General features: G+C 45.3%; 1 protein-coding gene across 7 annotated transcripts in view; it reads left to right on the top strand.

The window, feature by feature from the left end:
• The window catches only part of LOC146026491 (ATP-dependent RNA helicase A protein-like), a 108,420-nt gene that overhangs the window by 21,078 nt on the left and 63,716 nt on the right, over positions 1-23,626 (top strand). For all 7 annotated transcript variants that reach the window (XM_083157203.1, XM_083157204.1, XM_083157205.1 and 4 more), the window contains 5 exons: positions 446-588; positions 5,803-5,851; positions 11,469-11,611; positions 13,191-13,239; positions 20,393-20,535. In XM_083157203.1, the coding sequence (XP_083013329.1) occupies positions 446-588; positions 5,803-5,851; positions 11,469-11,611; positions 13,191-13,239; positions 20,393-20,535 (527 nt within the window). The remainder of the gene's footprint in view (positions 1-445; positions 589-5,802; positions 5,852-11,468; positions 11,612-13,190; positions 13,240-20,392; positions 20,536-23,626) is intronic.

The raw sequence follows: 23,626 nt of genomic DNA on the forward strand, positions 1-23,626 counted from the left end.
GATGAAGGAGAAAACAGGATTATGGTATTTACCTATAAATCCCTTTCTCCAATTCCATACGAGGCACCCACCCAGGACAATTATTTTCCAGCCATTGTTCCTTATTTGTTATGACTGCATGTTGGTAGACTACAGTACGTTAATTGTTAGCTGTTTAGGTTGTGCTGGTTTCTCCTTTTTCTTCTCTTTTTTTTTTTTGGTTAATCTAAAGGGAGTCTAATGGAATATAGAGGGGGTAGTACCAACGACAATTCTAGAGAAATTTTAAAGGCCACGTTCCACTCATCACTTGTCTATACACCACTGTAACTCTTTTGTTCCGTATTGGGGAAAGGGATTTATGGGTAGGTAACAAAATCATGTTTTTTAATAATTTTGTGCATTAAAGTTTGTGTACATTGAACCATCAGTAAGCAATGATGTCACTATATCCCTGTACATTTAGACTCCAGAGTCAAAAGAAGCAGACATGAATGAAGGGCTGCGTCGGGACTGGACCCTGGATAAAGCAAAAGCTCATCTTGATCATTTTTTTCAAAAAGAACAGACAGAAGGGGTCTGCAAACAAGTGGAGCCTGGACACAACAGGTTTGTTTGTTAGAGCTTTGTCAAATTGTCAAATCTTTAGTCACTAAAATACGTTGGCCTGTATTCTTTTAGCCCTGTTACTTTTTTGGCCAAAAAAGGCTGATATCATGATGTTAGCCCAATGGTGGGCCTTCCTATTAACTGACATTGTGTTGCTTTTAGTATTTTTGAGAGAAAATAATTATATTACATTGAAATAATCGGTACTTGTTTCCTAGCACGGCGCCCACGATATTCAGTCGTATGGCAATGTATGCATTGTAACGCATCGCATGCCATATGCTCGCATGCAATGCGATATTAAATCGTATAAGCACCCTAATGGGTGCTATCCATGTCGGCGTGGAGTTGATTTTATATAGTGTGGCTAGCGCGTTGAGCCCGAAGCGTGGCAAAATCAGCGTACTACTTCACATGTATTCCACGGCCCCTCGCGGGGCTCGCCACACTATCTAAACTCCACACCGACGTGTAGAGTTGGGGTATGAAAAGGTCGGAGGACGCGTACCGCCGCCCCTCGCGGGCTCGCCACGCTTCAGGTTGGCGTTTATAGTGGGGGTGCTTTTAACATTGTACGCAACCATTACGGTGCTTATACAATTAATAATCTTATAGGGGGGCCATTTAACATTGAAAGCACGCATTAGGATGCTTATACAATTTATAATCATATAACATCGCATTGTATGGCATTATATGCCATATACAATGGTATACAATTTTAAAATTGTATGACATCGGGGGCCGTCGCATCGCATACCATTGTATGGCTTATGGTATACGATGCGATGGGCGCCGTGCTAGGAAACAAGTACCAAAAAATCTTTTGTAGCACTATTGATAAGCTACATCATTTCATTTTCTCCTCTACCTGGGGTATAGGTGGGCTATGGGTGGCCTTAAGTAGCAAGGGTAGTGAAGAGGTCAGACCCAGGTCCCCTAGCCCAGGTTCCTATGGCTGCTGCGCAGTAGTACAGAGCACACAAGACACAGAATCAGTGTAATTCCTGATAAATATAGTGCAATAGAGAGCAATAGAGATTTTGGCATGGTTCTCCTCACGAAATCCCTGATAAGCAACGTGTAGTATGCCTATAATATACACAATTTTATTGCTCCTGAGAAAGCCGGAGGTGTATGTTCCGGGGAAACGCGTTGAGATAATTCAATTCATGATGACTCCATCCACACTTTTGCTGTGACCTGTTCATTCTCCCACTGACATCCCACACATCATCTGGATACAATTCTATTGGGATACCTGCGTTATTCCTAATTATTCCAGCCTATAGAGGAAGATCGTCCTAATGGGAAGCTTGAGCCCTTGAAATTATAGGGCAACTCAGGACTATTGTGTCACTTAAATCTGGACACAATCCTTCCAGAAGAATTCGGATGGTAATATACCTGATCTAATTCGTCAGCTCTGTTTATTGGAAAAGTTCCATAAATTAATATTACACAAGATATCCCTGTGATATGATTTTTAAATAACATGTGCACTTTGACTTTTTAATGTCTGATTCACCTATATAATCATTTATTTTAATTAAATTGTACTGTGTACTGCACAGTATATGTATTCCATATACATATATCTCCCATATGTATATTGTAATATATATATATATATATATATATATATATATATATATATATATATATATATATATATATATATATATATATATTACAGAGAGAGCACATGTTAATAGGCTGTTTAGCTGGGTTTAACTTTTGATCCAGTTGTTATCCTTTAGCCTGAGAGTTCACTTTCACCTCCCATGTGAGTAGTTAATGATCCCTTTAGTTCTGTGCGATGTGGCCTGTTAGTGTAACCATACTTCTCATTAGTTTTTCTAAACAGTCCACATACTGTGGGGTCTAGAACCTACTATAACTACGGCAAGACTTGGGTACCATTTCTGCCTGAAGGTGCTTGTGTTTAGAATGGGTCAGTTCACCTACAAGGTTACCATGCATCTCCTGATTGGTCGCATGTTATATAGCTACTGAGCCTATCCTTGTTGCTATTGGGCCTTAAAGGTTTCTTTTAGGCCAGTACTTGGCTGCCACCTTAAACAGGTGCTGTAAACTTACTTAGGGGAGTACAGATGGAAGTGCCATTATTGACTGTGTACATTGCGAACTGTCACCTTTTTTAGTTTCTTCTATAGAGGTGGTTAGCTGTCCTCGGTGAGGAGCTATTGTGTGCCTGTTGAATTAGATTCTAGGTTCTTTCACCTATACTGTTTTTTGCTGGTGTATTTCGACTAGGCCCCAATTGCTCTTGCAGGGAGTTCTAATCGACTCTGTGGGATGCTGCTTGGGGGGCAAAATGATAAGTTCAAGCTCATGGTCTGTCTGTGCAACAGCACACACCTATCAATCTAACTGCAAGTATTAAGCAGGCATCTCCCCTTATATGCGGTCTCTCCTACATTTAGCCTCCTTTCGCATTAAATAACTTTTGGCATGACTTGGTAGTGGCAGTATATTTTTTTAGACTTTTTACATTAAATATCCTGTTATTTCCAGGAAAAGCACAGTATTTTTTCCATTTCTTATGTAGATACAGTGCTGAATATAGATATGCCGCAAATAATTTAAATCCACAAAATCTGCTTGCATGCTTGGTTTGCAAATAAGATACTATTTTACAGAAAAAGTTGCATAAAAAATGCCCTTCGCTAGAGTCACACATAGCTTATCATTTATATCGTGACTTGTAGATGTATGGGGCACCTGTGTTGGTGTCCAGTGGTCAAGGATACTCATTCACATCACCCGCAAGTCAACAGCTGTCATCCTAAGGGCTCCTTTTTGGTTTAGCAAAACTGGGTTCTGTAATGTTCTGCACCTTTCGCAGTTGATCTCTGTTTTTTACATGCCGGCTGGATTTTCTTCAACGAGACCTATTTGTGTACCTAGCATTAATGCACCTTCATTCTGTGCTTGGCTATCGCTGCCGCATGGTGCAACACAAAGATATCCCGGAATCTGTAATCCCTTACTTCAGGTCATGCCAATAGTGTTGGCTGCACTGTAGCATCACTTTTGGAGGGCATAAGTTGATTTGTGTGAACGCTGTGGTTTCTCACCTGCCTTCTTCCAGCTGTCACAGCTTCTCTAAGCATCATTTGAGGCTGCTACCAGGTCTACAGACTTTTCTGTTGTGAGGTCTTTGGTCCCACCTACTGCCCATGGGATCCATCCCTCAGAAAGTGTTTGAGCCCTAGACTTTACTATGGTCATGGAAGACAGTGCTGCTGTTGGCTTCATTTGAGCACGGTGGATGTGAGAGCCTGGTCCTATTGTTCTTCTTCTCTCAATATTCATGATGATTGGGATGGGTTTTGCACGCAATTGGCCACTTGACCAAAGGTGGTCCCTGCATCCATGTTAATCAACTCATAATGGTTCCTTTTTTGTCAGCTGGCAATGCATCTTGACTCACTTTGAATATGATTAGGGTTCTTCAAGCCTCTGTTCTTGTACTATTTCCTTGTGCAAAAACTATTATTTGAGCTCTGTCATACCTGCAGTCCAGATGTTTATCTGCTTCCCAACTGGCCCATTACAGGTGGTTCTGTCTGTTATTTGGTCGGCTTATATAGTCAATGGATGAACATCTGGTTCTATCTCTACTCATTCTATGCATTAGTTGGGGACTCTCCTGGGCTGCCAGGTGTTGATCCTTGGCTCACTGACACCGTATGGTTCCTTGGTTCACAGTTCATACTTATAGTAGTTCTGTGTCTTCCACTTATGTTCAGCCGTGCTTCTGTCTTTGTGACCACTGACTCAGGGTTGCTCGTATGATTCTGAAGGTTCTCCAAGCCTTCCTACACAGGGTATACGGTCGTTTTGTAGACCACGTTTAGGTCGACAGTCATTAGGTCGACCACGTTGGGTCGACAGGGGGGAAGGTCGACATGGGTGTAGGTCGACATGGGTTTTTCACTGTTTTTTGAGCTGACAGGTAGCGAAGCGGTTCACCTCCAACTGTGTCCATGTCGACATTCGGGTAAAAAACTGTGAAAAACCCATGTCGACCTAAATTACTGTCGACCTAGACCCATGTCGACCTAAATGTGGTCTAGGAAAAGATCCACACCCCTACACAGGAGGTCAACTTTTGGGCATCTCCAGTGTACCCTAGTGGATGCTGTAGAAATAGAATTTTGACACTGATAAATTCCTTTCTCTGATTCCATAGGGGACACTGGATGCCCAGCTTGTACTGATGCACATGAGCTCATTATTTGACACATTTATTTAAGTTAGTGGTACCTGCTACATTTATCCTTTTTAAATGTCATATTTATTATATATAAGTAAGCAATAAAACTTCCAAAACATTTTCTATTTGCTTGGGTAGACTACTATTGGCTATTTCCTAGTCTAATGATGTGTACACACTTGTACAATCTGCATGAGATCCAGATGAGATTTTGACTATATCTGGATCTCATGCAGATTGTATGGGTTTTATCCCTTGCGATCCAGATGCGATTTCGATGCGCGCTCCCGTATCGCAGCCAGAAAGTCTTGGCTGCATAGACTATATAGTGCAAATCTGCACTATATAGTCTAAATTGTATGCAGATAGTCTAAATTGTAGATCTCATGCAGATTGTACAAGTGTGTACACATCATTACCTTACTGCTAAACTTGTGTTTTTAGTTTTGATGCTTTCACCATTAGTATTGCTGCACTTTGAGTTGTTGTGATACATTGCATGGGACTGTTGGTTCAGTCAACAAAATGGCTGCCATCACTGTGTTGCATACACTAGCCTATTTAGATTTTGGCAGGAAGGAGATAAATGTGGCTTGGGGTGTGTTAAGCACTACATGTCAATTTTTTAATTAGCATTAATTGTACATGTAGTTTTAAGTGTATTGCTCCTCTACACTTTCTTCTAAAACACTGTATTTGACCTATTCTCTACATTTGTTTTATTCTCCTTTCCATAGGGAACATGGGTTTTACAAAGGGTATATACAGGGATTAATAGTCTGGGCACCACACGGTTAACTCTTTCTATTCCAGCAGCCAAGGTTCCTCCTCCCCTATACCCCACTCCCAGCCACATGCAGCCGGATTTAGTTTTGTGCTCTGCAAGAGTGGGCACTGTTTAGGAGGCTACTTTTAAGTGGCCTTGTCTTTTTTTTTTTTTTTTCATTCTTACTTTTATTTATTTTTTACAGAATGGGCATCACAAGGAGTCCTACAGTACAAAGAGAAAGGGATTTATCAGTAAGTACCAAAATCCTGTCTTTCTTCTTTGGGTTCCATGGTCCCACAGGGTAACATTGGGTGTTGTAGGCGGTTCAGAGGACCGTGGCACCAATCTGTAAAGCTTTCAGGTTTCCCAGGATGCACGGCTCATCTCCCATATAACCCCGCCTCCATGCCTAGCTCGTAATTTTTTGTTGTTGGTGCCAGCAGGAAGCTGGAGCACCTTTATGTTCAGCAGGGATTGAAGGCAATCCCAAAGAAGGGTTTGGTTTTACATTGTGCAGCGTTACCGCTGCCGGGCTGCCTGCAGTCACACTGATGACATCGCGGCAGCTCCATCCCCGTGCCGGCACCGAAACTCCCCCATGACCCTGGTCAAGAGGGGTATGCGGCGAAGTGGAGCTCGGCGCCTAGCACTGCCGGACACCGGTAACCTCCGACAGCATGGCTGGAGCACAGGGACAGGTAAGGCTCTCTGTGAGAGCACTAAATCGCTGTCCTGCTGCACGCCGGGGAGACAGTCCGCAGCAGCTGGCGTGGACACTGCTGCTTGCGGTAGGGACTCCACTAGACCACCAGGGCATTGAGCACAGGCTGGGTGTAATCACTCACTTTGCATAGGGCTCATAAGTACCAAGTGGGGGAAGACCAGCATACAGGGGAGGCTGTTCTGGCCTGTAGCTCCCTCCCCGGCTTTGGGCGTCGATTCACTACAGGTGTCTAGTCCTCAAGCTGATTGAAAACTCTGCTCCTCTCTGAGACACATGCAGCCAGACTCAGCATGCAGCAGCAGCAAGTCTCCTGGAGTGCGGGTACAGTCTCCCCTGTAAAACCATCCACAAGCTGTGAATGCTTTTACAGGCACCCATATACCACATAGATTTGCCCCAGCTATTATACTGTGTACATGACTTGTGCTGGTCTGTTTTTTTCTCTCTGTACATGCTAATTACTGTCCCTTGTTGTCAGAACAGTTACAGGTTTATCCTCTTTAGTCACATACTGCTGTGTTATCACTCTAGGTTTTCTTATCAAGGCTATACCTATTGTGTATATTACCTCCTTGTTTGTCTGTTTTCAACATGACTGCTAAACGGGGGCGTACTCAGGCAGTCTCCCTTGCTCTTATCATGTAAGGCTTGTGCTGCAGTCCTGTCTGAGCAGGATGTTATGTGTCAATTGCTTTATCCCCCTGGCCAGTCCTCTGCCCCAGTGGCTGTACAGGAGCCTCCTTGGGCAGCTTTTCAGCAGCTTCTGGGCACCTTTAGTGGATCGCCTGCAGCCCCCTGTAATTACATCGGCTGTACAGGCCTCTCCACCATAGATACCCTGTCGACCACGGTGCAGACCCTTGCACAGACAAGGTTGGCTATGCAAAAGTTACTGCCAGTTACCTAGTGTTTCTGCCCCATTACTCCCATTGTTAGATGATGACACTACAGGAGATGAGGATGATGACAATGCTGATGGGAGTTACGGGGATCCCACTCTACCAGAGTCAAGGACACCTGACGTGGCAGATGTTTGTCAAAGCCAATTCCCACATTCTGATCACTTAATGGAGATCCGTACTGACCAATGGGAGGCATTGGGCAAGAAATTCTCTTCTTCTAAGAGAGTTCTAGCCAGATACCCCTTGCCGCCAGAGGATTGCAAATTGTGGGAAGCTCCTCCCCACGGTTGATTCCCATGTTACACGACTGGTTAAACCATCTGTCTTCCCTGTTACCACAGGATGTTCTCTAAAAGATCCTGCAGATAGGCAATTAGAGCATTCTCTTAAAGCCATCTTTTTTCTCACAGCAGCGGTCCAAAGACCTACTGTGGCTACAACCTGGGCGACAAAGGCTATTCTGCCATGGCTCCAGGTCATGGGAAGACAAATTACCCATTGATGCTTCAGAAGATGCAAGACTATGTGTGTCTCATATTAAGCAGGCCGCAATATATATATAATGGAGGCATTGTCTGATGCTGGAGTCCTAGCTGCAAAGGCATCTGCAAACTCTGTATTGGTACGTCGTATGCTGTGGCTATGGCCCTGGAAGTCTAATAAGGCACTAGAAATTTTACCCTATAAGGGAGATGTTTTGTATGGGGAAGCTCAATAAAATTGTAGCCTCGCTGGCAGCGGCTAAGACTGCATGCCTTCCCTCAGCTCTCCCTCAGACCGAAAACTGCAACTTTTCGGTCCTTTCGTCCCCAAGATAAAGGGAGAGGTCAATCCTTTCCTCACACCTCAACCACTGCCAGGCCAACCAAGTCTAGGCGCAAACAAGCCTGGGCCACTAGACAACCCCCAGTCAAGCCAGATAAACCTGCAGCAGAGGCAGACTTCTACAATCCACACAACTGTGGATGTCGTGTTAAGGGGATACTCCATCTTGTTCCCGTCTGATCCTTCGGAAATGAGAAGGATAACATCAGCACATAAGAAACACGTTGATGGCACTGATTCCAGAGGTTCGGATATCTCTCCAGTGGTGGCTACAAATGCCTCACCTGAACCAGGAACATCCTTTCTGGTTCAAAGATTGGATTCTCCTCCCTACCGTCGCCAGCCTACGAGGCTGGGGAGCGGTAGTAGATTCCTGGTCCTTGCGAGGCGTATGGTCCAAGCTGGAAATACGCCTGTCCGTCAATGTCCTGGAGCTTTGAGCAGTGTACAACGCTCTTGTTTGCTCACAGGATCTTCTTCAAGGCAAACCTGTACAAGTCAGGTCAGACAATGCCACAACAATGGCATACATAAACCATCAGAGGGGGCACCCGTAGTGCAGTAGCCATGTGAGAGGTATCAAAAATTCTAACTTGGGCGGTACAACACCTACTGGCACTGTCGGCGATGTTCATACCAAGAATTCTAAACTGGGAAGCTGACTTTCTAAGTTGGCAAGACGTTCATCTGGGGGAGTGGTCACTCCACCCAGAAGTCTTCTTCCTCCTGGTGAGGCATTGGGGCCTTCCAGACGTGGATCTCATGGTGTCCCGTCGCAACAACAAAATGTAAGTGTACGGGTTTGTGGTCCAGGGATCCTCAAGCCAGCTTTGGGGATGCTCTGTCTGTTCCATGAAACTTTTATTTTCTGTATGTTTTTCCTCTGGTGTCTGATACCCAGAGTAATTTGGAAATTCAAAAAAGAAGGCGGGCATCTCATTCTGATAACCCCCGCCTGGCCTTGACGCCATTGGTACGTAGACCTACCACAGTTGTCGGTACAGCAGTTGTTCAGGTTGCCACTACGACCGGACCTGCTCAGTCAGGGTCTTTGTCTACACCCAGACCTTCAGCGTCTGTCTTTGACGGTGTGGCACTTGAAAGTGCCAAAGAGAGAGGGTTTTCTGCGAAGGTCATCCAAACAATGATCAAAGCATGTAAACTCGCATCAGCAAGGATTTACTACAGGGTCTGGCACACTTATTTCTCCTGGTGTGCATCCCGCAAGTATGACACAAGTGTTCAAAACTACTGTACTAGAGTCCTTGCTTTTCTACAGAGAGGTTTAGGTATAAGTTTAAGGTTAGCCTCACTTGGCATATCTCGGCTCTGTCCATCTGGTTTCAAAGGAAGATTGCTTCTCTTCCAGATGTATGTACTTTCATCCAGGGTGTCATACGTATACAATCACCATATGTTCCTCCAACGACATCATGGGACTTTTCCCTGATGTTACAGGCTTAGGCAGGTTTCACACACTCCGGCTCCTGCCGAACGGTGAAATCCCGCACGGCCAAGGAGCCGTGCCGCACACACTAGTTTATCATGGAAGGGATGGCCACAACCCGGCAGCCGTCCCTTCCAGTGGCGGGATCCGGCTGCAACCGTGCGGCCGGGTCGTGGCCGTCCCGTGTGAATGGACACAATAGTGTCCATTCACAACTAATGTGTGCGGCACGGCTCCCTGGCCGTGCGGGATTTCACCGTCCGGCAGGAGCCGTAGTGTGTGAAACCGGCCTCACAGCTAAGACTTGTTCTTTTGGCAATTGCGTCTGCAAGACGCGTATCTGATTTGTCTGCTCTTTCATGCAGACCTCCCTTTCTGATTTTCCATCCCGATAAGGCTAAGAACCAAAGCTTTCCACCTGTCCAAAGTTGTCTCCAAGTTTCACATCAACCAGGAGATAGTGGTCACCGCGTTCATTCGGATGTTCTCTCTCTGGCTGAACGCTCCTTGGATGTACGTAGGGCTCTAGCTATATATCTGGACCACACTGCTTCCATCAGGAAATCAGACACCCTCTTTGTACTATATGGTTTTCACAAAAGGGGCTGGCCAGTGATCAAACAAACTGTTGCTCTCTGGATTTCTATGGTCATTCAGCAAGCTAATCTCTCTCTACTATTGTCAATAAATGCACATTCTACCAGATCGGTAGGTCCATCATGGGGCGCGGGGCGTCCGCTGAACAACTGTGCAAGGCTGCAACGTGGTCATCTGTTCATACCTTTACAAACTTCTATGCATTTGCCACGTTTGTATCCCAGGATGCTTCCTTTGGTCATCGGGTCTTTGACACCTCAGCCGAGTACCCTCCCTTGAGTACTACTTTTGGACATCCCCAAAGTCACCCTGTGGGACCATGTAACCCGAAGACGAAAACGAGAGTAATGGTAGACCTACCTTAGGTCAACTCTTACTTCGAGGTTCATGGTACCCACAGGGCACCCACCCTTCACCCCTTGAGTGGTGGGTTTTTCTGGGGCAGGACAAACCTACCAGGGCAGGCATAACCCACCACAGAAAGCTGGAAGTCCCCCCTCACCTCCGCTCCAGTGTTAGTACGCCGGAGCTTCTCTGCTGCCGCTCTCCCCCCTGCCTAAGCCACTTGTCACATTCAGCACTGCAGTGACGTCGGCGGCAGGCTGGGGGATGTTCACGGCGCCTCGGGAGGACTCGGGTGCCTGAGCGCTCCCGCGCCGCACCGTCCATACCCGAGCCTGCCGCCGAAGTCACTGTAAAATGAGTGACGGGCGGGTCAGGGCAGGGGAGCTCCGGCGCACCGATCGCCAGAGCAAAGGTGACGGGGGGGGGGGGGGGGGGGGGTGTCACCACTGGCACACACCACTGGCACACACCTATTCTGTATTAGTGGTACCACTCAAGGAGTTAGTTAATTAAGCCTGAGGTATTCCTATGTGATAAACAAATTGTGACTTCCACGACCTTAGTCAGGTCCTCCTTCACTCTATGTATGTGTGAGTAAGTGCACTGGCATGCTCCTGTCTATCTTCTTCCTTCTCTGCTTCCTGCTGTTGCCTGGCTTACAAACTGATGAGCTAGGCATGGAGGCAGGGTTATATGGGAGAGACGTTGTGCATCCTGGGAAACCTGAAAGCTTCACTGATTGGTGCCATGGTGCCTACAACCCGCAATGTCACCCTGTGGGTACCATGAACCTCGAAGAAAGAGTTAACCTAAGGTAGGTCTACCATAACTCTCGTTTTTAAGCATTTTGTGACTTCAATAAAATTTGTGCATATGGAACCATCCGAAAGCAATGATATCACCAGATCATTATTAACAAATTCTTGTGGATTTTGGATATGGGAGACTCAACCCGACCATTTTCCTATTCAGGTGCAGCCACTATCCAATTTTGCCAACAACATGCCTTTTCCCCCCTGTATTTTTAGGCTCTGCAGTCAGAAAAAGTGGACCCTAATGCGGGGCGGCGTAGTAGATGGGCACCTGAGAATAGAACACTTAATCGTAATCCTTTTGTTCAGCAAGAAAAGACACAAGCAGACTACACACAAGTGGGGCCTAACCCTAACAGGTTGGTTTTTTAGAGCTTTTTCAAGTTGTCCAAACTTTTATTTGATAAAATACTGTATTTTCTGAATTTTGGCATGGAAGGTTTATAAATGTCATAGTCTGGTGACTTTACACAACGTATTATTTATTTATTTATTCATTAACAGTTTCTTATGTTGAATAGTCACATCAGTCCCTGCCCCAGTGGAGCTTACAATCTATATTCCCTACCACATGTACACGTACACACAGACATTCTAGGGTTAATTTGTTGGGAGCCAATTAGCCTACCAGTATATTTTGGATTGTGGGAGGACACCGGAGTACCTGGAGGAAACCCACGCAAGTACGGGGAGAATATACAATCTTTGCACAGTTAGAGCCATAGTGGGAATGGAACCCATGACCTCAGTTCTGTGAGGCAGTAACCATTACACCATCCGTACTGCCCCGTATGTATTCATAAAGTAATGATAAAAATTACAGCCACTGGCTTTATTCATACCTAGCAAGCAACCAATTTGTGTGGCATTGAATAGTTAGTGCATTAGTTAGTGTTCACTAATTTTGGATATTGTATCCTCTTGGATTTAGTGCATGGAGAAATACATAGATTCCACATTTTACAGCAAATTATGGAGTACCATTGTGGGGCAAATGAAAATAATTGAATATCTATGATCTTCACTATGAGTGGCAAACTTCACTCCTAATTGAATATGCTACTCGGTGTCGGATTGTGGGCGGAATGTCGAGCACACATAAAAACATATTTAGAACATAAGAACGCACCACAGGCATCTGTTATCAGTAGAGGCAGCAATGTTTATGACTGTTTGCTGTGCTCCTCTTCCATCATTTGCCTGTGCCATGTGTGAATAGTACCTCACTAAAATTTGAACATCTACAAAATTTAATTGAATAATGTTAGTGCTGTATCTGACACTATTGCTTTTAGTATTTTGAAACTGCTCATCTGTTTTGTTGAACCATTAATAAGTTATATAGGTAACTTTTCTTACTGTAGTAAATGGGACCATTATTGACCACATTGCTTTAAGTTAATTAATGGTTTCTGATCTATTCCTAAAAATTCATATTTATCTTTTTCATTTTACTTGTAAGTAATAAAACTACAAATAGCTATTTCCTAATCTAACTTCACAACTAAAATTGTGTTTTGGTGTTTGATAGTCCCTCCATTATTTCTATCGCTCTTTGTGTTGATGTCATGCATTGTACTGAACTGTTGGTTCATTCAACAAAATAGCTGCCATCAACAGGTGAGACCAGCCTATTAGATTTTGGAGGGAAGGTGATAAGTGAGTTGGTATAGTTTGTCATTACATCTAGGTTTCCCTTGCAATACACTATCTTCTCACTCAGAATCGTGCACATGCGCTTCTCACTCGGACGCGCACATGTGCGCACTACTCAATCAGGCGTTCACACGCTTTTTACTTGGATGTGCACACATGCTTTTTACTTGGATCCGCGCACACACACACTCTTTTTACTTGGATACACACACACACACACGCTGTTTAGGGGGCTACTTTTAAGTGGCTTTTTTTTTTCTTACTTTTATTTATTTTTTACAGAATGGGCATCACAAGGAGTCCTGCAGGAAAAAGAGAAAGGGATTTATCAGTAAGTACCAAAATCATGTCTGTCGTCTTCGGGTTCCATGGTCCCACAGGGTAACATTGGGTGTTGTAGGCGGTTCAGAAATCCGTGGCACCAATCTGCAAAGCTGTCAGGTTTCCCAGGATGCACGGCTCCTCTCCATATTCCACCCAGGGTAATCCTACGCAGAGCGCCTAAAAGGGCTGCCGAACCTGGTATCTTGTCAGGGTGGAGTACACAACCCATGGAAGTTCTTATCCAAAATGCTGCACCACTCCTGCATTATGCTTACTGTGTTCTCAAGGGTTTCTTTTGTCTGTGACTTGTCTGTTACTGTACAACCAACATCCTCTGTATTATGTGCATTGTTTTTTAATGTCTGTAAAGCGCCTTGAGTCCTATTGGAGAAAGTGCGCTATATAAATGAAACTTACATATAACCCCGCCTCCATGCCTAGCTCGTCCGTTTTTTTGTTGGTGCCAGCAGGGAGCTGGAGCACCTTTTATGTTCAGCAGGGATTGCCTCAGGCACTCCCAAAGAAGGTGTTTTGTTTTACACTGTGCAATGTTACCGCTGCCTGCACACTGGTGACAGCTCCATCCCCCTGCCGGCACCGAAACTCCCCCATGACCCTGGTCAGGAGGGGTATGCAGCGCGGTGGAGCTCGGCGCCTAGTACTGCCGGACACCGGTAACCTCTGACAGCATGGCCGGAGCACAGGGACAGGTAAGGCTCTAAATCGCTGTCCTGCTGCGCGTCACTGTAGGTTTTCCTATCAAGGCTATACCTATTGTGTATATTTCCTCCTTGTTTGTCTGTTTTCAACATGACTGCTAAACGGGGGCGTACTCAGACAGAGTCTCCCTTGCTCTTATCATGTAAGGCTTGTGCTACAGTCCTGTCTGAGCAGGATGTTGTGTCAATTGCTTTATCCCCCTGGCCAGTCCTCTGCCCCAGCGGCTGTACAGGAGCCTCCTTGGGCAGCCTTTCAGCAGCTTCTGGGCACCTTTACTGGATCGCCTGCAGCCCCCTATAATTACATCGGCTGTACAGGCCTCTCCACCATGGGTAGATATCCTGTCGACCATGGTGCAGACCCTTGCGCAGACAAGGTTGGCTATGCAAAAGTTACTGCCAGTGGGAGTTACGGGGATCTCACCCTACCAGAGTCAGAGACACCTGTAAGACAAGCTGACGTGGCAGATGTACCAGCCCTTATTGACGCAATACAGCTAGTGCTCTTATCTGACACTGATGAGCCTGAGCCGGTGGCAAAGCCCAGGGATGGTTTCAAAAAACAGAAAATTATCAAAGCCAATTCCCACAGTCTGATCACTTAATGGAGATCCGTACTGACCAATGGGAGGCATTGGGCAAGAAATTCTCTTTTTCTAAGAGAATTCTAGCCAGGTACCCCTTGCCGCCAGAGGATTGCAAATTGTGGGAAGCTCCTCCCCCGGTTGATTCCCATGTTACACGACTGGTTAAACCATTTGTCTTCCCCGTTACCACAGGAACTTCTCTAAAGGACCCTGCAGATAGGCGATTAGAGCATTCTCTTAAAGCCATCTTTTCTCTCACAGGAGCAGTCCAAAGACCTACTGTGGCTACAACCTGGGCCGCAAAGGCTATTCTGCCATGGCTCCATGTCGTGGAAAGACAAATTACCCATTGATGCTTCGGAAGATGCAAGACCTATGTGTGTCTCATATTAAGCAGGCCGCAAAATATATAATGGAGGCATTGTCTGATGCTGGAGTCCTAGCAGCAAAGGCATCTGCGAACTCTGTATTGGAACGTCGTATGCTGTCGCCATGGCCCTGGAAGGATGACCTAGAGTCTAAAAAGGCACTAGAAATGTTACCCTATAAGGGAGATGTTTTGTATGGGGAAGCTCAATAAAATTGTAGCCTCGCTGGCAGCGGCTAAGACTGCATGCCTTCCTTCAGCTCTCCCTCAGACTGAAAACTGCACCTTTTCGGTCCTTTCGTCCCAAAGTAAAGGGAGAGGTCAATCCTTTCCTCACACCTCAACCACTGCCAGACCAACCAAGTCTAGGTGCAAACAAGCCTGGGCCACTAGACAACCCCCAGTGAAGCCCCAGAGTATCCATTCATCTGGGAATGCAAATACTGGGTTTAATGGTGTTAACATTTGACATGGTAGAGTGGGCGCATTTTCACTCCCGCCCCCTCCAACGTCTGATCCTTCGGAAATGAGAAGGACAACATCAGCACATAAGAAACACGTTGATGGCACTGATTCCAGAGGTTCGGATACTCTCCAGTGGTGGCTACAAATGCCTCACCTGAACCAGGGACATCCTTTCTGGTTCAAAGATTGGTCTCTCCTCCCTACCGTCGCCAGCCTACTATGCTGGGGGAGCGGTAGTAGATTTCCGGTCCTTGCAAGGCGTATAGTCAAAGCTAGAAATACACCTGTCCGTCAATGTACTGGAGCTTCGAGCAGTGTACAACGCTCTTGTTCGCTCACAGGATCTTATAGGCAAACCGGTACAAGTCAGGTCAGACAATGCCACAACAATGGCATACATAAACCATCAGGGGGGAACCCACAGTGCAGTAGCCATGCGAGAGGTGTCCAAAATCCTAACTTGGGCGGAACAACATTTACTGGCACTGTCAGCGATGTTCATACCAGGAATTCTAAACTGGGAAGCTGACTTTCTAAGTTGGCAAGACGTTCATCTGGGGGAGTGGTCACTCCACCCAGAAGTCTTCTTCCTCCTGGTGAGCCATTGGGGCCTTCCAGACGTAGATCTTATGGTGTCCCGTCGCAACAACAAAACGTAAGTGTACGGGTTTGCGGTCCAGGGATCCTCAAGCCAGCTTTGCGGATGCTCTGTCGGTTCCATGGAACTTTCATTTTCTGTATGTTTTTCCTCTGGTGTCTGATACCCAGAGTAATTTGGAAATTCAAACAATAAGGCGGGCATCTCATTCTGATAACCCCTGCCTGGCCTTGACGCCATTGGTACGTAGACCTACCACAGCTGTCAGTACAGCAGCTGTTTAGGTTGCCACTACGACCAGACCTGCTCAGTCAGGGTCTTTGTCTACACCCAGACCTTCAGCGCCTGTCTTTGACAGTGTGGCACTTGAAACTGCCAAAGAGAAAGGGTTTTCTGCGAAGGTCATCCAAACAATGATCAAAGTATGTAAACTCGCATCAGCAAGGATTTACTACAGGGTCTGGCACACTTATGGAAGAAGAATCGGTCACTAGTGTGGCCTTAGAGTGCGCCTGGAAGGAGGAGTTAAGCTGAAGCAGTGGTTTCAGAATTGGGATGTCAGTCACAAACAACATATAGCAAAAAAAAGGGGAGGGTGAAACCGCGCTTTAACTAAAATATGCAACAGGTGTAGGTAAAAATATACGAATATTTATTAATATAAAATAAATGAATATAGTATAAAATAGCGGGATTACATATCCCATAAAAACATGGATACCATATGCGTAATGCGTGAGATAATAGTCACCCACAATATGCTGCACAGTCCTGAGTCCGTTCCTAGGATGCCTCTGTAATATTGTCCCGGTTCTCTTGAATAGGAGAGTGGTGATCTCCACTCCAGGAAGCTCCTTGTTGTTTGATAGGTGCTCTACCTGGGATTAGGTGGTGGGGACCAGGGAGCGCCGAATGTTGTTTGGTGCTCTACCTGGTATTGGATGTTATTACCCCAAAATGTGAGCTGATGGGATGAGTTTCCGAGGCTGGTCCGGTCACAGGATTAAAGTGGTATCTGCAGGTGGGCTGTGGGTGTCCTTAGGTCTCATTCACCTTGGTGAATCCCTAAACCACCTAATCCCAGGTAGAGCACCTATCAAACAACAAGGAGCTCCCTGGAGTGGAGATCACCACTCTCCTAATCAAGTGATCCTAGGAACGGACTCAGGACTGTGCAGCATATTGTGGGTGACTATTATCTCACGCATTACGCATATGGTATCCATGTTTTGGTACTTGTGTATTTTGGCGGCGCCCACGATGAGGATCGCGTCCATCGTGTGTGAAAAATCGGGTCCATCGCGTCGCGTCGTGTGCATTAACATGGCACACGACGCGACCGACGCGATGGACCCGATTTCTCAATAGGCTTCAATGTTAAAATATTTTAACATTGAAATCGTGTCGGTCGCGTCGGTCTTGTGCCATTATAATGGCACAAGATAAGATGGACTTGATAAAGTCCATTTTACATGGAATAAAATGGGAAATGGGCCAATATGGCCCATTTTTCATTGTATATGTCCCCGTCATGTCCAAATATAACTGCCCCCCCATTGTGAGCGGCACCCCAGTATTGACGTGAACCCGAAGCGTGGCGAGCGCAGCGAGCCCTCGAGGGGCGGCGGTGCGCGTCCTCCGACCTTTTCATACCCCTACTATCCATGTCGGCGTGGAGTTGAGAATAGAATAGTGTGGCGAGCCACCGAGCCCGAAGCGTGGCGAGCGCACGCGGATACCTTCACAGGTAAACTCGTCCCTTCGCGGACTTCACAGGTGTCCGCGTGGCCACGGACACCTGTGAAGCCCGCGTGGGGACGCGGATACCTGTGAAGGTATCCGCGTCCCCTCGCGGGGCTCGCTGCGCTCGCCACGCTTCGGGCTCGGTGGCTCGCTGCGCTCGCCACACTATTCTATTCTCAACTCCACGCCGACGTGGATAGTAGGGGTATGAAAAGGTCGTAGGACGCGTACCGCTGCGATCGCCACGCTTCGGGTTGACGTCAATACTGGGGTGCCGCTCACAATGGGGGGGGGGCAGTTATATTTGGACATGACGGGGCCATATACAATGAGAAATGGGCCATATTGGCCCATTTCCCATTGTTTTCTATGTTAGATGGATTTTAACAACTACATTTGATCTTGTGCCATTATAATGGCACAAGTCCGACGCGACCGACAGTATTTCAATGTTAAAATTATTTTAACATTGAAGCCTATGGAGAAATCGTGTCGGTCGCGTCGTGTGCCTTAACTTTAAGGTACAGGACGCGACGCGATGGACCCGATTTCTCCATCGGGTTCAATGTTAAAAATATTTTAACATTGAAGCCTATGGAGAAATCGGGTCCATCGCGTTGCGTCCTGTGCCTTAAAGTTAAGGCACACGATGCCCACGACGGGCGCCGCCAAAATACACAAGTACCCATGTTTTTATGGGATATGTAATCCCGCTATTTTATACTATATTCATTTATTTTATTTTAATAAATATTCGTATATTTTTACCTACACCTGTTGCATATTTTAGTTAAAGCGCGGTTTCACCCTCCCCTTTTTTTTGCTATCTGGCACACTTATTTCTCCTGGTCTGCATCCCGCAAGTATGACACAGGTGTTCAAAACTACTGTACTAGAGTCCTTGCTTTTGTACAGAGAGGTTTAGGTATAGGTTTAAGGTTAGCCTCACTTGGCATATCTCGGCTCTGTCCGTCTGGTTTCAAAGAAAGATTGCTTCGCTTCCAGATATACGTACTTTCATCCAGGGTGTCATACGTATACAATCACCATATGTTCCTCCAACGACATAATGGGACTTGTCCCTGGTGCTACAGGCTCACAGCTAAGACTTGTTCTTTTGGCAATTGCTTCTGCCAGATGCGTATCTGATTTGTCTGCTCTTTCATGCAGACCTCACTTTCTGATTTTCAATCCCGATAAGGCTAAGAACCAAAGCTTTCCACCTGCCCAAAGTTGTCTCCAAGTTTCATATCAACCAGGAGATAGTGGTCCCCTTGTTCAATTCGGATGTTCTCTCTCCGGCTGAACGCTCCTTGGATGTAGTTAGGGCTCTAACTATATATCTGGACCACACTGCTTCCATCAGGAAATCAGACACCCTCTTTGTACTATATGGTTTTCACAAAAGGGGCTGGCCAGTGATCAAACAAACTTGCTCTCTGGATTTCTATGGTCATACAGCAAGCTAATCTCTCTCTACCATTGTCAATAAATGCACATTCTACCAGATCGGTAGGTCCATCATGGGCAGCACACCACGGGGCGTCCGCTGAACAACTGTGCAAGGCTGCAATGTGGTCATCTGTTCATACCTTTACAAAGTACTAATGCATTTGCCACGTTTGCCTCCTAGGATGCTTCCTTTGGTCGTTAGGTCCTTCTGACACCTTAGCCGAGTACCCTTCCTTGAGTACTGCTTTTGGACATCTACAAAGTCTCCTTGTGGGACCATGTAACCCGAAGAAGAAAACTAGAGCAATGGTAGACCTACCTTAGGTAAAATCTTTCTTCGAGGTTCATGGTACCCACAGGGCACCCACCCTTAATTAAGCCTGAAGTATTCCTATTCCTATATGAAGTCAAATTGTGACTTCCACGACCTTAGTCAGGTCCTCCTTCACTCTATGGGGGTATTCAATCCCCGACGAGCATCTCCCGTCGGGGAGATGCTCGCCGGGCCCTATTCAATGCTGTCTTCACCGACAGCATTGAGCAGGATTTCTCGGCAGAACGAGCCCGACATCACTAGCTGTCTGGCTCCTTCTGCCGAGAACGGACGGGAAGTGACAGGCTGCAGCTCGCCTCTTCCTGGCCGCATCTCGCGGCCACGCCCCTTTTTCACTCCCCGGCAGGCGGGACATTGAATCCCGCCTGCATGTTCTAGGTCGAGCTGACCGAGAACGGGACTGGTTCACGGCGGTCGAGCAAGCTCGACTGCCGTGACCCTCAGATTGAATACCCGCCTATGTATGTGTGAGTAAGTGCACTGGCATGCTCTTGTCTATCTTCTTCCTTCTCCGCTTCCTGCTATTGCCTGGCTTACAAACGGATGAGCTAGACATGGAGGCGGGGTTATATGGGAGAGAAGCTGTGCATCCCGGGAAACCTGAAAGCTTCGCTGATTGGTGGTATGGTCCTCTGAACCGCCTACAACCCGCAATGTCACCCTGTGGGTACCATGAACCTCGAAGAAAGAGTTAACCTAAGGTAGGTCTACCATAACTCTCATTTTTAAGCATTTTGTGAACCATCAGAAAGCAATGATATCACCAGATCATTCTCAACAAATTCTTTATTTGGGGATTTTGGATATGGGAGACTCAACCTGACCATTTTCCTATTCAGGTGCAGCCACTATCCAATTTTGCTGACAACATGCCTTTTTCGCCCTGTATTTTTAGACTCTGCAGTCAGAAAAAGTGGACCCTAATGCGGGGCGGCGTAGTAGATGGACACCTGAGAATAGAACAATTAATCGTAATCCTTTTGTTCAGAAAGAAAGGACACAAGCAGACTACACACAAGTGGGGCCTAACCCTAACAGGTTGGTTTTTTTAGAGCTTTTTCAAGTTGTCCAAACTTTTATTTGATAAAATACTGTATTTCCTGAATTTTGGCATGTAAGGTTTATAAATGTCATACTCTGGTGACTTTACACAACGTATTATTTATTTATTAACAGTATCTTATATAGCGCATACATATTCCGCAGCGCTTTACAGAGAATAGTTGAATAGTCACATCAGTCCCTGCCCCAGTGGAGCTTACAATCTATATTCCCTACCACATGTACACGCACACAGACATTCTAGGGTTAATTTGTTTGGAGCCAATTAGCCTACCAATATATTTTGGATTTGTGGGAGGACACCGGAGTACCTGGAGGAAACCCACGCAAGTACGGGGAGAATATACAAACTCTGCACAGTTAGATCCATGGTGGAAATCAAACCCATGTCCTCAGTGCTGTGAGGCAGTAACCATTACACCATCTATACTGCCCCATTGTTTTCATAAAGTAAAGATAAAAATGCCAGCCACTGGCTTTATTTGTACCTAGCAAGCAACCAATTTGTTTGGCATTGAATAGTTAGTGCATTAGTTAGTGTTCACTCATTTTGGATATTGCATCCTCCTGGATTTAGCGCATGGAGAAATACATAGATTGCACATTTTACAGCAATTTATGGAGTACCATTTTGGGGCAAATGAAAATAATTGAATAACTATGATCTTCACTGTGAGTGGCAAACTTCACTCCTAATTGAATATGCTCCTCGGTGTCGGATTGTGGGAGGAATGTCGAGCACACATAAAAACATATTTAGAACGTAAGAACGCACCACAGGCATCTGTTATTAGTAGAGGCAGCAATGTTTATGACTGATTGCTGTGCTCCTCTTCCATCATTTGCCTGTGCCATGTGTGAATAGTGCTTCACTAAAATTTGAACATCTAAACAATGTAATTGAATAATGTTAGTGCTGTATCTGACACTATTGCTTTTAGTATTTTTGAGAGTCAAAAATACAACTTTGAAACCGCTCACCTGTTTTTAAGTTATATAGGTAACTTTTTTCTTACTGTAGTAAATGGGACCATTATTGACCACATTTCTTTAAGTTAATTAATGGTTTCTGATCTATTCCTAAAAATTCATATTTATCTTTTTCATTTTACTTGTAAGTAATAAAACTTAAAAAATAATCAAATTACTTCAATTGACTACAAATAGCTATTTCCTAGTCTAACTTCACAACTAAAATTGTGTTTTGGGGTTTGATCGTCCCTCCATTATTTCTATCGCTCTTTGTGTTGATGTCATGCATTGTACTGAACTGTTGGTACATTCAACAAAATGGCTGCCATCAACAGGTGAGACCAGCCTATTAGATTTTGGAGGGAAGGTGATAAGTGAGTTGGTATAGTTTGTCATTACATCTAGGTTTCCCTTGCAATACACTGTGTTCCTCAGGAGCACAGCTTATAGATCTCACCAATGCCATGCTAGTTATGAGGGAGGAGGGGAAAACCTGAAACTGGTGACTCATCCTTCCCTTTGTGGGACCTGTGTTTACTAAGCCGTTGTAACAAAGAGCACTTCAGTGAGTAGTCCAGTTACTCATTGAAACATTCATATTCCACATAATTGGGTACTGTGAATGAAAGCAGATATTAATATAATAACTAATGTGAGCACTCACAAAGTGCCTAAGGCGCCTATTAATTCTGCTCGCATTTGGGCATGAAATGCTCCAAAAAAGTAATGGGATCTGAGTTACTCACATCTAATAAGCAGAACAATTCAATTCCCCCCATCACTGTAGGTTGCTGATCAGATGCCAGAGGGTGTGCAAAAATAACACTTTTCTCACCCAGACTCATGCATAAGCGCATCACTGAGACGCGTACTATCAATGCCGATATAATAATAACCAGATGCATAATAAGTGAAGTGCGCAGTTTACGTATTGTGTTAGCAAACTGATAACCTTTTAGTCCTAGCTACGAACGTACAAAGCGTAACACAGCGTAGCGAAGCTTACTCGTGCTTACAACACGTGTATACCGATACCAATAATGCGGTATCTTTTCGCTGTACTTAGTACCCGAACTTGAGTACAAATGTAAGGATAATTTCCTTATAACCCTCTGTCGCTTTATGCGAATAAAAGCCAGGACTCATTGATAAATAAAAGGATTTAGTCCCAGTATCATATATTTCGGTCCCTAGGGGGTTACAGAAATAAGAGAATGCGGATTACAAGATATACACTCTATAATACAATATAACAATAGATTCTAGGCTAACAAGGGAAAAAGAAGAGATACAAATACAATCAGCCACAAACTACAGTATCTATATACAGGAATGCAAACTTTACCGTCTCCTCTAAAGCGCTGCGCCGTCCGGTCCGAGCTCACTATATTCTATCAGAATATAGTCCAGGAAATAGAAGAGGGAGATGTGAGACCGATCCCATGCTGGATCTGCTCTCTTATCGTGTCCAAGTTAAGGGGGCAGTGAGGGTCTCCATTGGTCAGGAGATCAGGTGTCGCTTCTTGTGGATTGGTGCAGGGGAATGCACTTCAGTGGCCTTTGTCTTCAGGCATCGTCATAGGGGTTGTAAATCAACACTGAAACCAGCTGCATCCTGATCTCCTAGATTTCTCTGAGCACATGGCAAAATGACCATTGATTATGGAATTGATCCATAACTGTTGGCCGTTAGGACTTGCAAACTTTTAACAAGGACCGGAGTGCTGCGCATGAGAGACAGAACCTATAGATGCAAAATATGCCAAGGAAAGATCGTGTGTTACCCGTTAAACTATGTGCTGCGAATTAAAACCATATTAACTATATTTTATTACTTGAGAGTGTGTGATATGAATTTATGTGTATTAGTATGGAGCACACTGGGTTCGCCTTATTACAAAACCTGGTTATTACACTTTATTTGCGTAACTCTGCGAACCAAGATGGCGGTCATACCATACTAAAATGGCATGTATGCAATTCGACTTTGACAGTACACATGCACATTACCACTGGGACGTGTACACACTCTTCTCACTTGGGGCCAGATTCTCTTAGCTCCAAATGTGATAAAATGGAGATAAAAGGGGATAGC

This window comes from Crinia signifera, chromosome 8 (assembly GCF_055691185.1).
Source record: "Crinia signifera chromosome 8, ASM5569118v1, whole genome shotgun sequence".
Lineage (NCBI taxonomy): Eukaryota > Metazoa > Chordata > Amphibia > Anura > Myobatrachidae > Crinia > Crinia signifera.